The sequence below is a fragment of the Scylla paramamosain genome, chromosome 2, assembly GCF_035594125.1.
Source record: "Scylla paramamosain isolate STU-SP2022 chromosome 2, ASM3559412v1, whole genome shotgun sequence".
Lineage (NCBI taxonomy): Eukaryota > Metazoa > Arthropoda > Malacostraca > Decapoda > Portunidae > Scylla > Scylla paramamosain.
Genome location: NC_087152.1, coordinates 24,227,905 through 24,246,754, shown reverse-complemented (window position 1 = coordinate 24,246,754; position 18,850 = coordinate 24,227,905). Strand labels below are relative to the sequence as shown.

Genomic DNA, 18,850 nt, shown 5'->3' with positions numbered 1-18,850 from the left:
TGTTGAGGTGATGCATCATCCATAGGTATCTCTGTTGCATTTCCCGAGTTCCATTGAGCTTGCAAGAAAGTTTCATATGTGGTTTATGAAAATTTACTCCAGTATTACAGTGACAGATTTGAAGGAAGCCGATATAAGACACCATATTTGGTCAAAACATGGCATTATTAGTAATAGAGCCAAGTCTTAATAAAAAAAAAAAAAAGCATTAACCAGCACACATTTCAAGTCAATCATAAGGAAATGTTCTTTAGTGTTTTGCTTTATATATTATTATTATTATTATTATTACTATTATTATTATTATTATTATTATTATTATTATTGTTGTTGTTTTTGTTTTGTTTTTTATTTATTTATTTATTTATTTTTTTTCTTAGGGGGGATGAACTGCCAATTTTTCTTTTTTCTGTAGTACATTTTGCCTGCTTGTTTAAGAGGTTAGGTTAAATCTACAGGTTTTCTTAAATATACTATTTAATTTTGATTTTCTTATAATACAACTTTTCTCCAAGTACTTTTTTTTCTTCTTTTTTTTTATTTGCCATTTTACATATATCTCTATTGTTCATAAATATTGGAAGTGTACTTTTTTGTTATTTACCTTTCTTTTTCTCACTTTTCTTACTGTCTTGCCTTTCTTTATCTCGATCTTCGTCATATACTCTTTCTTGTATTTTTTTTTCTGACTCCACTCATTTCATTGTTCTTTTCATCACGTGATCAGCTTCTTTCACTGCTTCTCTTGAACTTTTTATTAAAATCCCAGCTCCATGAAGAATCTAGAAAATTGTAACATCTATTCAGAAATCCGCAGAAGTGATTGATCCTTGTAGATTGCGAGGTGAATCGGAAGGCTTACCTGATAATTGTTTCATGGTGCAGTGCCTTCTATCCCCTTTTGCAAAGACACTGAGGGCGCAGCACAACCATGCTCAACAGTCCAATAATCTTCCGCACTCACCTCCACTTGGTGAGGTTATTTTTTTGTCTTGGCTCTTGTAATCAGGTACAAATCTTCCTTTCAATCTTGATTTTTCTGGTCTGGTGCAAGTACGTCAGGTGTCGTAAAGGACTGTCAACAGATGAGATTAATTAAAATTAAAGAAAAGATTTAAACATGATGGAAGAGAGTATTTTTGTAACAGACTTTGCTCTCTCAGAGAGGGAGAGTGTTACACTCACACTTTGCTTTCTCAGAGAAGTGTGTGGCATTCACATTTTGTTCTCTCAGAGAGGGAAAGTATGACACTCACACTTTGGTCTCTCAGAGAGGGAGACAGTCATACTCACACTTTGGTCTCTCAGATAGGGAGAGTGTGACACTCACACTTTACTTTCTCAAAGTGGGAGAGAGTGGCACTCACACTTTTCTCTCTCAAAGAGGAAGAGTGTGGCACTCACTTTGCTCTCTCATAGAAGGGGAGTGTGGCAGTCACACTTTCCTCTCTCAGAGAAGGGGAATGTGGTAGTCACACTTTCCTCTCTCAGAGAGAGTGTGAGATGGACACTTTCCTTTCACAGAGAGGAAGTGTTACACTAAAACTTTCCTCTCTCAGAGAGGGAAAGTGTGGCACTCGTACTCTTCTTATCATCTTTTTGTATTGAAGATTGTCCACCCCACCATAAGCGTTTTCTGTCTCTTTCTCCATAGATGGGCCCACCAAGACGGTTGGGCCGTCAGTAAAGACAGCCATAGCACACGCCAATGGTGGTGGTGTGCGCCACCAGTAGAGAAAGAGAAATCAGTGGTGGGGTTGTGCCACCGCCGATGAACGGATGAATAGTGAAATAATCCGTTCAAGCGTTCAGTGGTGAGTACCACCCTTTGTTGGTGTCGGTGGCTGGTCTCCAGGCAGCGATGCTCACTATCTCTTCCCCTAAGGCTCTCCCCCATACACCAGGAAGGTGAGCACCTTACAGGCCAGAGCTCCAGTGTCGTGTTCCGTCACTACTTCCTGCCCTCCACGCACACTCTCTCTCTCTCTCTCTCTCTCTCTCTCTCTCTCTCTCTCTCTCTCTCTCTCTCTCTCTCTCTTTCTACTAGATGGTCATTCACTCTTTGTATCAACAACCTTTATTTATTCATATTTTTTCTTCTATCTTACTTTTTTTTTTCTTCACTGCACTCCCTTTATTTTCTTCGATTTTGTTTAAGATTTCTCGACAGTAGGTCTTTAATCATTGAAGAAATGTAAAAAAATGATAAGATAGAATAAGATTAGGTAACACAAGAGTAACTTAAAATGTTAGGCAACAAAATTGTAAGACACACACACACACACACACACACACACACACACACACACACACACACACACACACACACACACACACACACACACACACACACACACACACACACACACACACACACACACACACACACACACACACACACACACACACACACATTCGTTTTGTTTAACATAAAAATTAATTCAGTGTTCTTTAAATCGACAAACATCAAAAAAAAAAAATAAAATAAAATAAATAATTAAAGCAAAAGAACATTTTGTGGATACAGGGGGATGTCAAACAGCAGCATACCTATGCGTCCTAACTATAAACTGTTGCTATTTGTGTGGAGGGGAAAGATTTTCCATGGTACATTAATGTCTCGTAATTATGTGCATTACTCTACCAACCGCATACTAAAGAAAAATAAAGCAGTAATATTCAGCCACTGTTGTTTGTAAGAGAGGGAATAAATTATTGTGTTAAGTGTATAGTGTAGGTGGAGGCACAGTGGGGAGGTAAATTCCGCCGCGAGTCGAGCCCAAGCCCCAGTAGTAACCTTTCAGCAGAGGCACGTACCGTTAAGTAAGGGGCAACAGATCGGGTCCACTTTCCTCTCAGCCAAGGCCTTGGATTGCTGCACCTCCCGCCTCAGAGCATCCACTTCTGCATAACGTTTTATATATATATATATATGTATATATATATATATATATATATATATATATATATATATATATATATATATATATATATATATATATATATATATATATATATATATAAATGAACTGGAAAGGCTGTTCATGGAAATAACATAGCAGCACATTTCTTTTTTTCAGTTTCGAGAATCATAAATTATAAAGATAAGCCAGCCTAGCTTCGTTCAGGGTGAGTTATGTTAGGCTGGGAAAGCTAAAGTTAAGTTACGTTATGTTTCGCTGGAATATGTTAGGTTAGGATATGTTGGGTTAAGCCATAGGATAAGCTGATCAACAAGCCACGCCCCCTGCCCCGTCCCTTTGTCGGCGGGGCAGCTCAATGGTACACTCACAATATGCTTATCATTTCTCTACTCCAAAACATCTTTTTTTTTTTTCTTTCTTTGATGCTTTCAGTCCCTTTATCAGTTAGCTTTGCCCTAAGCTGTTTTTTTTTCATTAAGATGAACTGGAAAACAATATATATATATATATATATATATATATATATATATATATATATATATATATATATATATATATATATATATATATATATATATATATATATATATATATATATATATATATATATATATATATATATATATATATATATATATATATATTATCATTATTATTATTACGGCCCTCGTAATCCCCTCGCCAACCACTAATCTCTCTAACTAACCATCGGCTTCGATTACTGACTCGACTACACCATGGCGGTATCATAAAAGACGAAGCTTTAGAAACACATCTGACTGACTGACTTCACCTCCTCACCTCGTCAGTCTTGCTCGCTTCTCGCAGTTGGGACCATCCTCCTTCCTGCTGCCTGGATTCGGTTACATCGTCGTGAGTTAGAAGAAAACGTGACGAACACGAATACGAACACTCACACACTTACACTCACACTCTTCATTACGTACTCTCCTGAGCTACTTATATTTGTGTTGTATTTTGGGTATATATTTGTTTTCCCCTATTGCTTATTATTTGGTAAGTGTTGCATTCACTTTGTTGCTCATTAACTTGTTTATGTTTCATCACCTTAAGTTTCCTTCATTGCTCATTAGCTTGTATAAGTTATGTTGACTGTACATACTTACTTGAACCCAAGCGGGATCACTGTGTCTTATATAAGTTGCACGCGCTATGCCCGCATCTGGTAGTGGATATTTAGTTTAATAATGATTGTAAGGTTTATTTAATACTCGTTTCACTACCTTAAGAAACGGTACAACACACCCTAGTCACCCAACTTCTACCCGTGCTTGTAACATACATTGGAGGCCTGTCCAGAATAGTATCTTATGAACAGGTATGTCATTTGTATGTTAACGTAACTGCTAGTTAAATAATCACTGTTTTTGACTTGTTAAGGTTTATTTTCAGGCGTACATACCCAATGACATGCATAAATAACCATATTATTCACATTCGTTCTCGTCACTTCTCCGTTTATCTCATGAGTATCTGCTGGTGGGGACACGGTGACCTTGCCTTTAAATATTTCACGATAGACCTGGTGAATAGGTAAAGGACTAACTGCGTATTCACTTCGGTAGCTGAGTCGGTTTCAGGTAGGTATTGTTCCGTGGAGTGTAGTTTCACTTCCTTGCATACTGGTCTGACACTCATTCTCACTCATTCGGGGCCATTGAAGCTCCAAATCAATTCTTAATTTTCTCGCGAGTAACTAGACCTATCTAAACTCAAAAGAGTACTTTAGGCCAAACCCTGTTTGTTGTAAATGAAGTACCTCATTTGCTGACCTACGGCTAGGTACGTCTGTGAAGGGAAGGCTCATTAGGGGTCACGCCCCTCTCTCTTAAAAGTTGTTAACTCGTGTCCAAGTGTGCAAATCGCGTCTTTGCAATTGATAATTCTCTCGAATCTTATGTCAAGGCTTTAACTCAAGTGAAACTTAGGAGATAACTTGTGGTAGCGTTTTGACATGAAATCTTTTTTTTATTTTCTACTTAAGTGAGTACATCAAAATGGCGAAGTTCTTAGGCCACAGAGAATTTGTAAGAGATCCTTCTATAGAAGAACTCCAAAGTAACCAAGAATCAACTAAAATACATTGCTAGTGGTTTCGAGATTCCATTCCAACATGAAATCGAAAAGATGACCTCATGACATTCATTTTAACTCATATAGGAGAAGATCCTAGCCCTAGTAAAGGACTCGAGATAGATAATTAGACTAAAGACCCTGATATCCTTTTGGAAATAGAAAAAAAAGTTAAAATGAAAGCCTTGCAAATGCAAAAAGAATATGAGAAGGAGGAGGAGAGACAAACAGAACATGAGGTGAGACAAAGAACATGAAATTAGACAAAGAGAACATGTGAAGGATGAGAGGGAGAGACAAAAAGAACATGAGGAGAAACAAACAAAAGAGAAAGAAAGAGGCCACCAGTTACTCCTGTGTCAAAAATAACCTCCAAACAAGGGTAAGATCACTAAATATTTGTCCCTCTTACCACAATTCTCAGATCAAGATCCCGAAAGTTTCTTCAGGGAGTTGGAATCCTCTACTGAACACTTTGAATTGCTTCAGGAGGATTGGATATGGCTTTTAAAGCCTAAGCTCACCGAGAAAGCTTTAACTATCTTGGGAGGTCTAGAAAATAATACTGATTATGCCTCAGTTAAGAAAGGTATTCTAACGCCATATTCCATTATAACAGAGGGTTACAGACAAAAAATTTTGGAATCTTTACAAACTCCAACACCAGACATACTTGGAGTTCCCATCAGATAAGTACAGAGCACTGCAAAAGTGGGTTAAGTCGGCTTTAATCACCACATATGACTAGCTAGTAAACCTGATCGCCTTAGAGGAATTTAAACGCAAGGTGCCTCATTCAGTTGTAATGCACATCACCAGCAGAGACGAGACAGACTTACTTAAAGCTGCTCAAATTGCAGACGTCACCATCCAGGTCCCATGGGAGAGAGGAAGGGTGAGTGTCATGTTATTGGCCGAGTTTACCTTGAATGGGATCACGTTTTCTTAGTGTCCCCGTGTTCCGGTTACCTGCCATTCGGACATTATCCTTATTATTGTTATAAGTAGTGTAAGGCTTATTTACCCATTTTATATCATGTAGTATTATTCTCTTCATAATTTAAGTTCTCTATATCTTTATATGTATAAGGAAGGGAGTATAATTGAGGTGAAATACGTTGAAAACGAGGGGAGCTTGAGTGGGCAACAACACATTCCAAGGAGGGGAAAAATCAGAGCGCCTTAGGTCGTGAGGAAAGGTGGAGGGAAGGCGTCTCTCAGGGAAGGATCTTGGTGTGGATTGGTGATGGAGTGAGTTTGTGGAGGTATTAGTGGTGTAGCGGTATAACCTTGATATCCAGGATCAGGTTAGTGAGTCTTTTGTGGTACCAAGAGCTCTTGTCCGCTGAAATTTGGTTGTTGAGTTGTGCCGGTGACGCTGTTGGGAGGGGTCATAGGTCAAACTGGCAGCCATTTTGTGAGTGGAGGTTGTGGTGTTAACCTTGGAAGTTGGTGTTGTGGTGTATTGGTGATTTTGGGGACGAGATTGTGGTGTTATGGGTAATCTATGGTGATAATGGTAATCTCTTGTGAGGTTTGAGGAGGTGAAATTCGGGAATTATTGTCTGGGGACGCGAAAATGGCGTCCGGGTAAATTCTTGCGGTTGAGGGGAAACATTTTTGTGACTGGTGGAGGTGTAAACGGGTTCTGGTGAATTGGGAAGTGACGAGAACGTCATGTAGTAACGTGTGCTACCTCATTTTGTTTGTGAATTATTATTAGTATTAATATATGTGCTTGTAACATAGAATAATCGTGTTTTCTACCCCCCCCCCCAACAACAATCTGGTATTAGAGGTGATTCCAGGTGTGCTGAGTCAAGGTAAAGGTGGAGTAAGAGATAATTCTGACGATTTCGGATAGGTCGGGTAGGCACTCGAAGCCTTTTAAAAATCCAGACCTTTAAAACTTTCCGGGATCAGTGTAACGTCCACTTTCTTGGAGAGATAACCGGTATCGTACGATCGCAGGTAAGTAGGCGATCGTGACAGAATATGGGGGCCTGTCCGGGATTTTTGAACATTTGTGGGGTGTAACGAGTGTTACATGGTGATTGTTGTTGGGAGGAATTTACCTGTGTGAAATATTTCTTTAAAACTGTGCATTTATTGTGGTGAATATTTGGAGGAATATTTTGTGAATATTTTGTGGAGTGTGGTGGTTGTAATCATGGCCGCTAGACGTGTTGAGATGTTCCTTCTGTCGAGAAGTGTGCATGATCTGTACACACTAACCAAGGAGGAATTATGTTCAGTGGCTGAGAGGTTTCAAGTGGAGTTGAAATCCAAGAAAAAGGAGGAAATGCAGGCGGAATTGAAAAATGCTCTTGTGGAGAGGAGCTGGTTTGAAAATGATGGTGGTGAAAGTGAGGATAATGATGAGGAGAGTGTAGAGGAAGGTGCTGGGGTCAGTGAGATAAACCTGGGTGCTTTTGGTGGAACAGATGGCCTTTCTAGTAGTGAAAAATTTGAGTTAATGAAACTTCAAATACAGATGCAGAAGGAACAGAAACAGCAAGAGATGGAGTTAAAGAGGGAACAGAAACAGCAAGAGATGGAGTTAAAGAGGGAGCAAATACAGATGCAAAAGGAGATTGAGATAGAAAAAATTAGAGCAGAAAGTAAAAGTAAAGTGAACGGGACCAGGGCAGGAAATGGTGCTCGAGGCAACGGGGATTTAGAGAGAAGGGCCATCAGTATGCCTAACTTTGTGGAAGGGGAGGAAGAAAACTTCTTTTTTCAATTTGAAAAAGCTGCAAAGATGATGGGATGGGATGAAAATGATTGGGCAATAATAGTCCAGTCTAAATTTGAGGGAAGGGCCCGAGCGGTATATGTGAATTTGAGTGAGCAAGAGGCGCGTGATTATGAAGTGGTAAAGGAAGCGGTGTTGGGATCAACCCTTCTATGTCCGGATGTGTACCGGGAAAGGTTCCGCAGGACGACAAAACGCTCAGGTGATACTTATCTCGGGATGGCTCGAGAGGTTATCCTTAAACTGGATCGGTGGCTGAAGGCCGAGGAAGCCACTACGCTTGAAGAGGTAAAAGGAGTTATACAGATGGAACAATTTATGAGCCAAATGCCCCTCAGTGTAAGATGTGAGCTCGCATCACACGACGTGAAAGACGTGATGGAAGCCGGACGCAGAGCTGACAAGTACTGTGCGGTCCGTGGGATGAACGGAGATGAACACCATGAAGGGAGAAAGCCATTCTCCAGCAGAAATGATGGTCATCAGAGATATAAGAATGACAGTCAGATGAGCTTGACATCAGTCCACAGATCAAACCAGCCCCGCCCTAACAACTATAGTTTTCCCCACACTTACACCATGCCCCCGCCAGCCGACCACAACATGAGGTCTGCGCCCTATGGGAGTAGGCCCAGGAGCACTACCTATTACCAGAAGGGTAGTGGGGATGAAGGTGCAGTTAAGTGCCTTGGATGTGGAAGTAGCGGGCATAGGAAGTTCCAGTGTCCGAAGGGACGGCCGAAGCCAGTGGGAGCAGTTGCCGCCCAAAGAGACCTGATAAAGTATGTGGAGAATATGAATGCAGAGATACAAGAGGAGCCGCCGAAAGATGAGGGCTTTGAGCACTTCACCAGTAAGGGCACAGTGAAAGTGGAGGGAAGTCCAGAGAAGGTGATCAGAATCCTTCGGGATACGGGAGCTAACCAGAGTCTGATCTTAAGTAGTGTACTCCCATGGAATGAGGAGACCAGCACTGGCAGAGAGGTCTCATGCAAGGGTGCAGGAGGCAAGTTCAGTATTCCCCTGCACAAAGTTTGGCTGGACTGTGGATACGTCACTGGAGAGGTGACGGTGGGAGTGAAGGAGGCACTGCCCGTAGATGGAGTGGATATGCTGGTTGGGAACGACCTGGCTGGAGGTCGAGTTATCCCTAAACTTCAGATGGTAGACAACCCTCTGATAGGGATGACGGAAACCACCACTCCAGCAGCAGTCCCTCACTCAACAGATGGGGAAGCAGAGGTGCCTGAATTGTTCCCAGTCTGCGCAGTGACCCGAGCGATGGCCCGGAAAGAACGCATGGACGCCGAGGGAGCAACGCAGGAGGACGAAGGCCTGGGCGTTCTGTTTGAGGAACCTGATGAAAAAGGAACTAACCCGGAGTGCGCGAGTGGTGGACCGGTTGTAGGTCAGGTGGGGCCCAACCTTGATTTTCTGGTAGAAAAGAACGAGTTGATAAAAGCTCAGGAGAGTGATGAAAGCTTGAAGTCTGCTTGGAATGAGGCTAACAGGCTGGGCGAGCTTGACAATGAGTACGTGGGCTACTACGTGAATAACGGGGTATTAATGAGAAGTTGGAGGCCCCTGACAGCCCCAACCTCCGATCACTGGATGGTGAAAAGGCAGATTGTGGTGCCATGGGTGTATAGGAAGAAAATTTTGGAGATGGCACACGAAGGTAATCTGGCAGGACACCTCGGGGTCAGAAAAACCCTAGGAAAGATCCTGTGTCATTTTTACTGGCCCAGAGTGAGAGGTGATGTGAAAGAGTTTTGTAAAACTTGTGGTTTGTGTCAGAAGGTGGGCAAGCCGAACCAGGTGATTCGCCCTGCCCCCCTTCACCCTATACCTGTGGTCGAGGAACCATTCAGTAAGGTGGTGATAGACTGTGTAGGTCCTTTACCAAGGACCCGGAGGGGGAACCAGTACTTGCTGACTATTATGTGTATGTCATCCAGGTTTCCTGAGGCCATTCCCCTCAGGAGTATAAACTCTAAAAACATTTTGAGGGAACTGGTGAAATTTTTCTCCTGGGTGGGAATTCCTAAGGTGTTGCAGTCAGACCAGGGAAGTAATTTCACTTCTCGTGCGTTCAAGGAAATCCTAAGGGGTCTAAAGATTGAACAGAGACTTTCGAGTGCTTATCACCCTCAGTCTCAGGGTTGTGTAGAAAGATTTCACCAAACTCTCAAAAACACTCTCAGGATGTATTGTGAGGAGATGAGTGTTCAGTGGGATGAGGCATTGCCACTAGCCTTATTCGCGTTAAGGGACAGTGTGCAGGAGTCAACTGGTTTCAGCCCATTTGAGTTAGTGTATGGCCATGAGGTGAACGGTCCTTTAAGGATGGTGAAAGAAAAATGGTTAGGAGTAGAGGAGCCTCATACTGTGGTGAAATATGTATCTGATTTCAAGGACAGATTGATGAGAGCTAGGGAAATTGCTCGGGAAAATCTGAAAAATAGTCAGAGTGAAATGAAAGGCTGGTATGACAAGAAGGCGAGGACCAGATCTTTCCAGCCTGGGGACAAGGTCTTGGTTCTTTTCCCATTGCAGGGTGATCCTTTCAAAGCCAGGTTCAGCGGGCCTTGGGAGATTGAGAGGAAAATGAGTGATGTAAATTACATTGTAAAAACTCCAGGGAGGAAGAAAAGGAACCAGTTGTGTGATGTAAACATGTTGAAGCCATTTCATGAAAGGGACAGAGAAAATGGAGGTGAAGTAGTAGAAGGAGAAAGAACTGTGAGTGCTATAAATGTAACCACTGAGGCGGAAGAGAAGTGGTCTGAAGTGAAATTGAGCAGGTGTGAAGGGATGGTGCTACAGAACTCAGCTGTGTTAGGGAATATAAATGATAAACTGTGGCACATGGAGCCGGAGAAGAAGGAGACGATTAGGGAGATAATTGAAAGGTTCAGTTCTTTGTTCCCTGATGCACCTAGAAAAACAAATGTGGTGGTGCACGATGTGGATGTTGGGGAGGCTGAACCCATCAAACAGCATCCCTACAGAGTTAACCCGCAGAAAGGAGAGATCATGAGAAAAGAAGTAGAGTATATGCTGGAACACGACTTGATTGAGCCCAATGAGAGCCCATGGAGCTCACCATGTGTGCTGGTGCCCAAGCCTGGTAAAGAGAGTTTCCGTTTCTGTACGGACTATAGGAAGGTTAACATGGTGACAAAACCTGATGCTTACCCTATCCCTAGAGTTGATGACTGTATAGATCATGTGGGAAGTGCCAACTTCATAACAAAAATTGACTTGTTAAAGGGATACTGGCAAGTAGGACTCACTGAGAGGGCAAAAACCATATCAGCTTTTGTCACCATGGATGGATTATACCAGTACAAAGTTCTTCCGTTTGGGATGAAGAACAATGGGAGTTCTTTTCAGAGGTTAATGAACAGAGTACTGAAGGGCTTGAAGGGATGTTCTGTGTACATAGATGACATATTGTTGTACACTGAGAGTTGGGAAGAACATGTGCAGCTGCTGGAGGAAGTATTCAGGAGGCTGGATGATGCCAACCTTACTGTCAACTTAGCAAAAAGTAATTTCATGCAAGCTGACGTGGAGTACTTAGGCTTCAAGGTTGGGAAAGGTGAAGTGAGAACCGTGGAAGCCAAGGTGAAGGACATTGTAAATCTCCCTCCACCCACCAATAGGAAGGAGATACTGAGATTCTTAGGGGCCAGTGGATATTACAGGCGATTTTGTAAGAATTTCTCTGATGTTGCCATGCCCCTGACCAAGTTGCTGAATAAGAAGTCAAAATTTTGTTGGGATAAGCTTTGTGAGGAAGCTTTTGTGGAGATTAAGAAAATGTTAGTCAGTGCCCCGGTGCTGCGCATGCCTGATTATGAAAAACCATTTGTGTTGTACGTGGATGCCAGTCAGAATGGTGTGGGTGGTGTGTTAATGCAAGAACATGAGGGAATGGAGCACCCCATAGGCTATTATTCTAAGAAGTTGTTACCATATCAAAGGGCTTACAGCACTATTGAGAAAGAGGCTTTGGGCCTAGTGCTGAGTTTGAGTCATTTTGAAGTGTACGTCAGAGGGACGGGACAGCCTGTGCAGGTCTTCACCGACCACAATCCGCTCATTTTCTTGCATAAAATGAAAAACTCCAATCAGAGGCTGATGAGGTGGTGCCTGGTCTTACAGGACTATAACTTAGAGATTCACCATGTGAAAGGCAGTGAGAATATTATTGCCGATGCCTTGTCCCGCGCACCACCTAGTCGTGAGGCATCCTAATCAGGTGCCTCACGCCTCTTTTGGGAAGGGGATGTCATGTTATTGGCCGAGTTTACCTTGAATGGGATCACGTTTTCTTAGTGACCCCGTGTTCCGGTTACCTGCCATTCGGACATTATCCTTATTATTGTTATAAGTAGTGTAAGGCTTATTTACCCATTTTATATCATGTAGTATTATTCTCTTCATAATTTAAGTTCTCTATATCTTTATATGTATAAGGAAGGGAGTATAATTGAGGTGAAATACGTTGAAAACGAGGGGAGCTTGAGTGGGCAACAACACATTCCAAGGAGGGGAAAAATCAGAGCGCCTTAGGTCGTGAGGAAAGGTGGAGGGAAGGCGTCTCTCAGGGAAGGATCTTGGTGTGGATTGGTGATGGAGTGAGTTTGTGGAGGTATTAGTGGTGTAGCGGTATAACCTTGATATCCAGGATCAGGTTAGTGAGTCTTTTGTGGTACCAAGAGCTCTTGTCCGCTGAAATTTGGTTGTTGAGTTGTGCCGGTGACGCTGTTGGGAGGGGTCATAGGTCAAACTGGCAGCCATTTTGTGAGTGGAGGTTGTGGTGTTAACCTTGGAAGTTGGTGTTGTGGTGTATTGGTGATTTTGGGGACGAGATTGTGGTGTTATGGGTAATCTTTGGTGATAATGGTAATCTCTTGTGAGGTTTGAGGAGGTGAAATTCGGGAATTATTGTCTGGGGACGCGGAAATGGCGTCCGGGTAAATTCTTGCGGTTGAGGGGAAACATTTTTGTGACTGGTGGAGGTGTAAACGGGTTCTGGTGAATTGGGAAGTGACGAGAACGTCATGTAGTAACGTGTGCTACCTCATTTTGTTTGTGAATTATTATTAGTATTAATATATGTGCTTGTAACATAGAATAATCGTGTTTTCTACCAGTGTAACGTCCACTTTCTTGGAGAGATAACCGGTATCGTACGATCGCAGGTAAGTAGGCGATCGTGACAGTGAGTCAGTTGTAAAGTCCGGTGCAGGTGCTGTAAATAATAGCAAGTCGGTCGTTAGTAGCAACAAGTTCTCTCCAGTGTGTTCATTTTGCAAAAAGCCTGGCCACCTCATAAGAGATTTCCCTAATCCCAAATGCAAAGTAGCAAAAGGTGCTTTTACTAAACCATTGACCATTGACAGGAGGAGGCAGTAGACACTTCCCGAAACGATAATTACTCCCAGTGAGGTCTAAAGCACTGTTCAGGGGGTGCTGTGAACTTATCATTAAACCCAGCTGTGACCTGACTGAACGTTTCCCTTTGTGTCTCACAACACAAGGGGGCAGTCACAGCCTGCCCTCTAAAGACAACTCTCTTCCTCCACACGAAACTACAAGCACCTAATAACACACACACCCTTCACTCAAAAATTTTAAACTCATGGCGACTCCTACACCAGCCTCGGAGTCCCCATCTGGGGAGGGGACCATAAATGTCCCCAGGTCGGACTGCATTTCCGTCGACGACCCTAAGTGTCTTGACACCCCCCCTCAATTTTTTCTTCATTAACTTCTGCAACATTCGCGGTCTAAGATCTAATTTTCAATCTGTAGAACACCACCTCTCCTCTTCTAAACCTCATCTTCTTTTCCTCACTGAAACTCAGGTGTCTGAGGCAACTGACAGTAGCCCCTTTTCTGTTCCCTCCTACTTTCTCTATCCTCATTTTCGATCCAAAGCTGGATGCTGCGTTTATGTGCGCAATGACTTAACCTGCTCTCGTGCCCACGCTCTTAAATCTTCCGAGTTCTCCACCATCTGGCTACGACTACAGAGTCATTCTCATACTAAATTTATCTGTGCTGTATACCTCTCTCCTAACTCCTCTGACTATAAGAAATTCTTTGACTACTTAACTTCCAAAGTGGAGCACATTCTGACCCTCTTCCCTTTTGCAGAGATCTCCATTCTTGGAGACTTCAATGTTCACCACCAGCTTTGGCTTTCCTCTCCCTTCACTGACCATCCTGGTGAACTAGCCTACAACTTTGCTATCCTCCATGACCTAGAGCAATTGGTGCAACACCCTACTCGTATTCCTGACCGTTTTGGAGATACGCCCAACATTCTTGACCTTTTCCTGACCTCTAATCCTTCTGCTTATGCTGTCACCCTTTCTTCTCCTTTGGGCTCCTCCGATCACAATCTCATATCTTTATCTTATCCTATTACTCCAATCCCTCCTCAGGATCCCCCTAAGCGAAGGTGCCTCTGGCGTTTTGCCTCTGCTAATTGGGGGGACCTGAGGAGGTATTTTGCTGATTTTCCTTGGAATGACTACTGCTTCCGTGTCAGAGACCCGTCTTTGTGTGCTGAGCGCATAACAGAGGTGATAGTGTCTGGCATTGAGGCGTACATTCCTCACTCTTTTTCTCGTACCTAAACCTTCTAAACCTTGGTTTAACACAGCTTGTTCTCGTGCTATACATGATAGAGAGGTGGCCCACAAAAGGTACTTAAGCCTTCCATCACCAGAATATCATGCACTTTATATTTCTGCCCAGAACCATGCCAAGTCTGTTCTCCAACTAGCCAAAAACTCCTTCATTAACAGAAAATGTCAAAACCTTTCAAGATCTAACTCCCCTCGTGATTTCTGGCATCTAGCCAAAAATATCTCCAATAACTTTGCTTCTTCTTCTTTCCCTCCTCTACTTCAACCAGATGGCACTACTGCTATCACATCTATTTCTAAAGTTGAACTCTTTGCTCAAACCTTTGCTAAAAACTCTTCCTTGGAGGATTCTAGGCTTGTTCCTCCCTTTCCTCCACCCTCTGACTACTTCATGCCACGTATTAAAATTCTTCGCAATGATGTTTTCCATGCCCTCGCTGGCCTAAACCCTCGGAAGGCTTATGGACCTGATGGGGTCCCTCCTATTGTGCTCCGAAACTGTGTCTCCGTGCTTGCACCTTGCCTAGTCAAACTCTTTCAGCTCTGTCTGTCAACATCTACCTTTCCTTCTTGCTGGAAGTTTGCCTACATTCAACCTGTTCCTAAAAAGGGTGACCGCTCTAATCCCTCAAACTACCGTCCTATTGCTTTAATTTCCTGCTTATCTAAAGTTTTTGAATCTATCCTCAACAGGAAGATTCTTAAACATCTATCAGTTCACAACCTTCTATCTGATCGCCAGTATGGGTTCCGTCAAGGACGCTCTACTGGTGATCTTCTGGCTTTCCTTACTGAGTCTTGGTCATCCTCTTTTAGAGACTTTGGCGAAACTTTTGCTGTTGCCTTGGACATATCAAAAGCCTTTGATAGAGTCTGGCACAAAGCTTTGATTTCCAAACTACTCTCCTATGGTTTCTATCCTTCTCTCTGTAACTTCATCTCAAGTTTCCTTTCTGACCGTTCTATTTCTGCTGTGGTAGACGGTCACTGTTCTTCTCCTAAATCTATTAACAGTGGTGTTCTTCAGGGTTCTGTTCTGTCACCCACTCTCTTCTTATTATTCATTAATGATCTAAACCAAACTTCTTGTCCTATCCATTCCTACGCTGATGATACCACCCTGCACTTTTCCACGTCTTTTCATAGACGTCCAACCCTTCAGGAGGTAAACATATCACGCAGGGAAGCCACAGAACGCCTGACTTCTGATCTTTCTAAAATTTCTGATTGGGGCAGAGCAAACTTGGTATTGTTCAATGCCTCAAAAACTCAATTCCTCCATCTATCAACTCGACACAACCTTCCAGACAACTATCCCCTCTTCTTCAATGACACTCAACTGTCCCCCTCTTCTACACTGATTATCCTCGGTCTGTCCTTTACTTATAATCTGAACTGGAAACTTCACATCTCATCTCTAACTAAAACAGCTTCTATGAAGTTAGGTGTTCTGAGACGTCTCCGCCAGTTTTTCTCACCTCCCCAGCTGCTAACTCTGTACAAGGGCCTTATCCGTTCATGTATGGAGTATGCTTCACATGTGTGGGGGGATTCCACTCATACTGCTCTTCTAGACAGGGTGGAATCAAAAGCTTTTCGTCTCACCAACTCCTTTCCTCTAACTGACTGTCTTCAGCCCCTCTCTCACCGCCGCAATATTGCATATCTAGCTGTCTTCTACCGCTATTTTCATGCCAACAGCTCTTCTGATCTTGCTAACTGCATGCCTCCCCTCCTTCCGCGGCCTTGCTGCACAAGACTTTCTTCTTTCTCTCACCCCTATTCTGTCCACCTCTCTAACGCAAGAATTAACCAGTATTCTCAATCATTCATCCCTTTCTCTGGTAAACTCTGGAACTCCCTGTCTGCTTCTGTATTTCCACCTTTCTATGACTTGAATTTCTTGAAGAGGGAGGTTTCAAGACACTTATCCACTAATTTTTGACCACTGCCTTGACCCTTTTATGGGACTGGCATTTCAGTGGGCAGTTTTTTTATTAGATTTTTGTTGCCTTTGGCCAGTATTCTTCCTACATAAAAAAAAATAATAATACCACGAAAACAGACCCCTCTAACAAGTTATTTAGCCCATTTATGTCAAAAGGATCAGTCTCTTTTGGTGATAACTTAATATACTCAGTAAATATCATGAGGGATACTGCGGGAGGCCAGTCACTTGTACTAAAATAAGCAGTCCCTGGAACTGAAAAAAAAAGTATTGTGTAAAGTGTAAAAGGTGTATTTAAAGGATTTTCATGATCCATTTCCTCTCCTGTTACCCAGAGTACACCTTGACAGTCTTATAGTGAAGGGAGAAGTGATTGTTGGGGTCAGTAGTGATCAATCTTTGCCCATACCTAATGCTGAGTTTTTACTGGCTAATGACTTGGCCGGTGGTGCAGTCTTTCCACCTCTTATTATTAAAGACTCACCAGTCCCATATAATCCTACAGGGGAATTTGAGCGGGAATTTGTTTCTGGTTTGTGCCATGACCCAAGCACAAGCAGCTCAGAACAATCCCGTTGCTACTTAGTCTTTGCCCAAATCTCCGAATCCTCCAGCTCAAGTGAACCTCTCTCAGTGGTCCAAAAATAGAATGAATCAACCATGTTTTTTTGGGGGTTTGTCAGGTACCAAAATGCTAAAGTGCATGCAAAGTAACCTTACATGGGAAAAGAAAATAACTTTACAAAAAACATACCTTTTGAATGCTTTTCTTCTTACGTACCAAAACGCAAAAAATCATGGGAAACACGCTTTTTTTTAAAACAAAACAACTTGATCAAGATCGTGACTTTAGAGTGTTTTGATCTTCTTACGTATAACAATGTTCAAACGTAAAAAAAAAAACTTTGGAGAAACATAATGACAATAACAAAAAACGTGTGTTTTAAGTATAACAAAACGCCAAAATGAATGAAAAACACCCTATATGGGATAACGACACAATATTATCAGCAACGTGGCATTTGAGTGTTGTTTATATGCATTTTATACACCAAAACACTATAAAAAATTGAAAACAGACTATACAACAAAAAACATTATCGAAGACGTGTCTTGTGAGTGTTTTTCAGTTTCTTTACGAGCCAAATCCCTAAATTACATGCAAAACACAGAGAAACAGATGAACATAAAAAAAAGAAAATGCATGCAAAGTACCCATTATGGGAAAGGAAGCGACATTAACAGAAACGTGTATTATAAATGTTTTCAGTTACTTGCGCGCCAAAACGATGAAACACATGAATAGCACTTTGTATGGAGAAACAAAACGACATTACCAAAAACGTGTTTACAAAGCACAGTATGAGAAGAATCAGAACGACAAAATGCTAAGCTGCATGGAAAAAAACCTTATATGAAAAAAAAAGAAGAAACATTACCAAAAACGTGTTTTTTAGTTGCTTTTCTGCTTACTTACAAAAAATAAATAAATTAAAAAGGATGGAAAACACGTTATATTGGAAAAGGAACTTTTTTTCAAAATCGTGTCTTTGGAACATTTTTGAGCTTCTTACATAGAAAAACGTTAAAAAGCTTACAGAGCACCCTTTTTGGAGAAATCAAATTACATTAACAAAAACGTAGTTTTAAGAGTTTTGAGCTTTTCTTAGGTACCAAAACGCCAAATTGCATACAAAGTTATATTGGGGAACAAGAGGACATTACCAGACATTTGGGAGTTTATGTGCTTTTAGGCATCAAAACGGTAAAAAAAAGAAAAAAAAATGGAAAACATCCTATATGGGAAAACAAAACAACATTGTGGGAAAAGTCTTTTCTGAGTGTTTTCGAGTTGCTTTACGTACCAAAACACAAAAACACATGCAACACACCCTTTAAGGGAAAACAAAACAACATTATCTAAAAACGTTTATTTTGTGTGTTTTGAGTTTCTTTAGTACTAAAAAGTAAAAAAAAAGAAATGCATAGAAAGCACCTATTATGTCAGGCGAAACGACAATAAAAGAAAAGTTTAATATGATTTTTTTTTTCTTTTTTTTTAGTTTCTTAGGTACCAAAACGCTAAAACACATAAATAGCACTCTATATGGAAAAAAAAAAGACCACCAAAAACGTGTATTGTAGGTGATTTAGGTGATTACCACCATGTTAGGGACCAACACGTGAAATTAATGCAAGGCACCCTATAAAAAGAATCGAAACTATATTGATAAAAACGTGTAATATGGGTGATTTCGGACATGTCAGGTACCAAAACACTAAGCTCTAAGCTAGTTCATGGAATGCAATTTACGTGATAAAGGAAAAGAATAATACCAAAAATGTGTCTTTTGATAGCATTGTTGTTTTGATTCTTTTTATAGTGTGCTTTCTACTCATTTTGGCGTTGTTATGCCTAACATGGTAATCACTTTTAATACACGTTTTTGGCAATGTCGTA

General features: G+C 41.6%; 1 protein-coding gene across 1 annotated transcript; it reads left to right on the top strand.

Moving 5' to 3' along the window:
- The first annotated feature begins 4,942 nt into the window (after positions 1–4,942).
- Positions 4,943–17,037, top strand: LOC135107178 (uncharacterized). The gene is made up of 7 exons (XM_064016858.1): positions 4,943–5,003; positions 5,443–5,607; positions 5,789–5,913; positions 7,258–7,361; positions 7,665–11,415; positions 11,566–11,696; positions 16,725–17,037. Exons 1-7 carry the CDS (start codon positions 4,943–4,945, stop codon positions 17,035–17,037), a joined length of 4,650 nt encoding a protein of 1,549 aa, XP_063872928.1.
- The last annotated feature ends 1,813 nt before the right edge of the window (positions 17,038–18,850 follow it).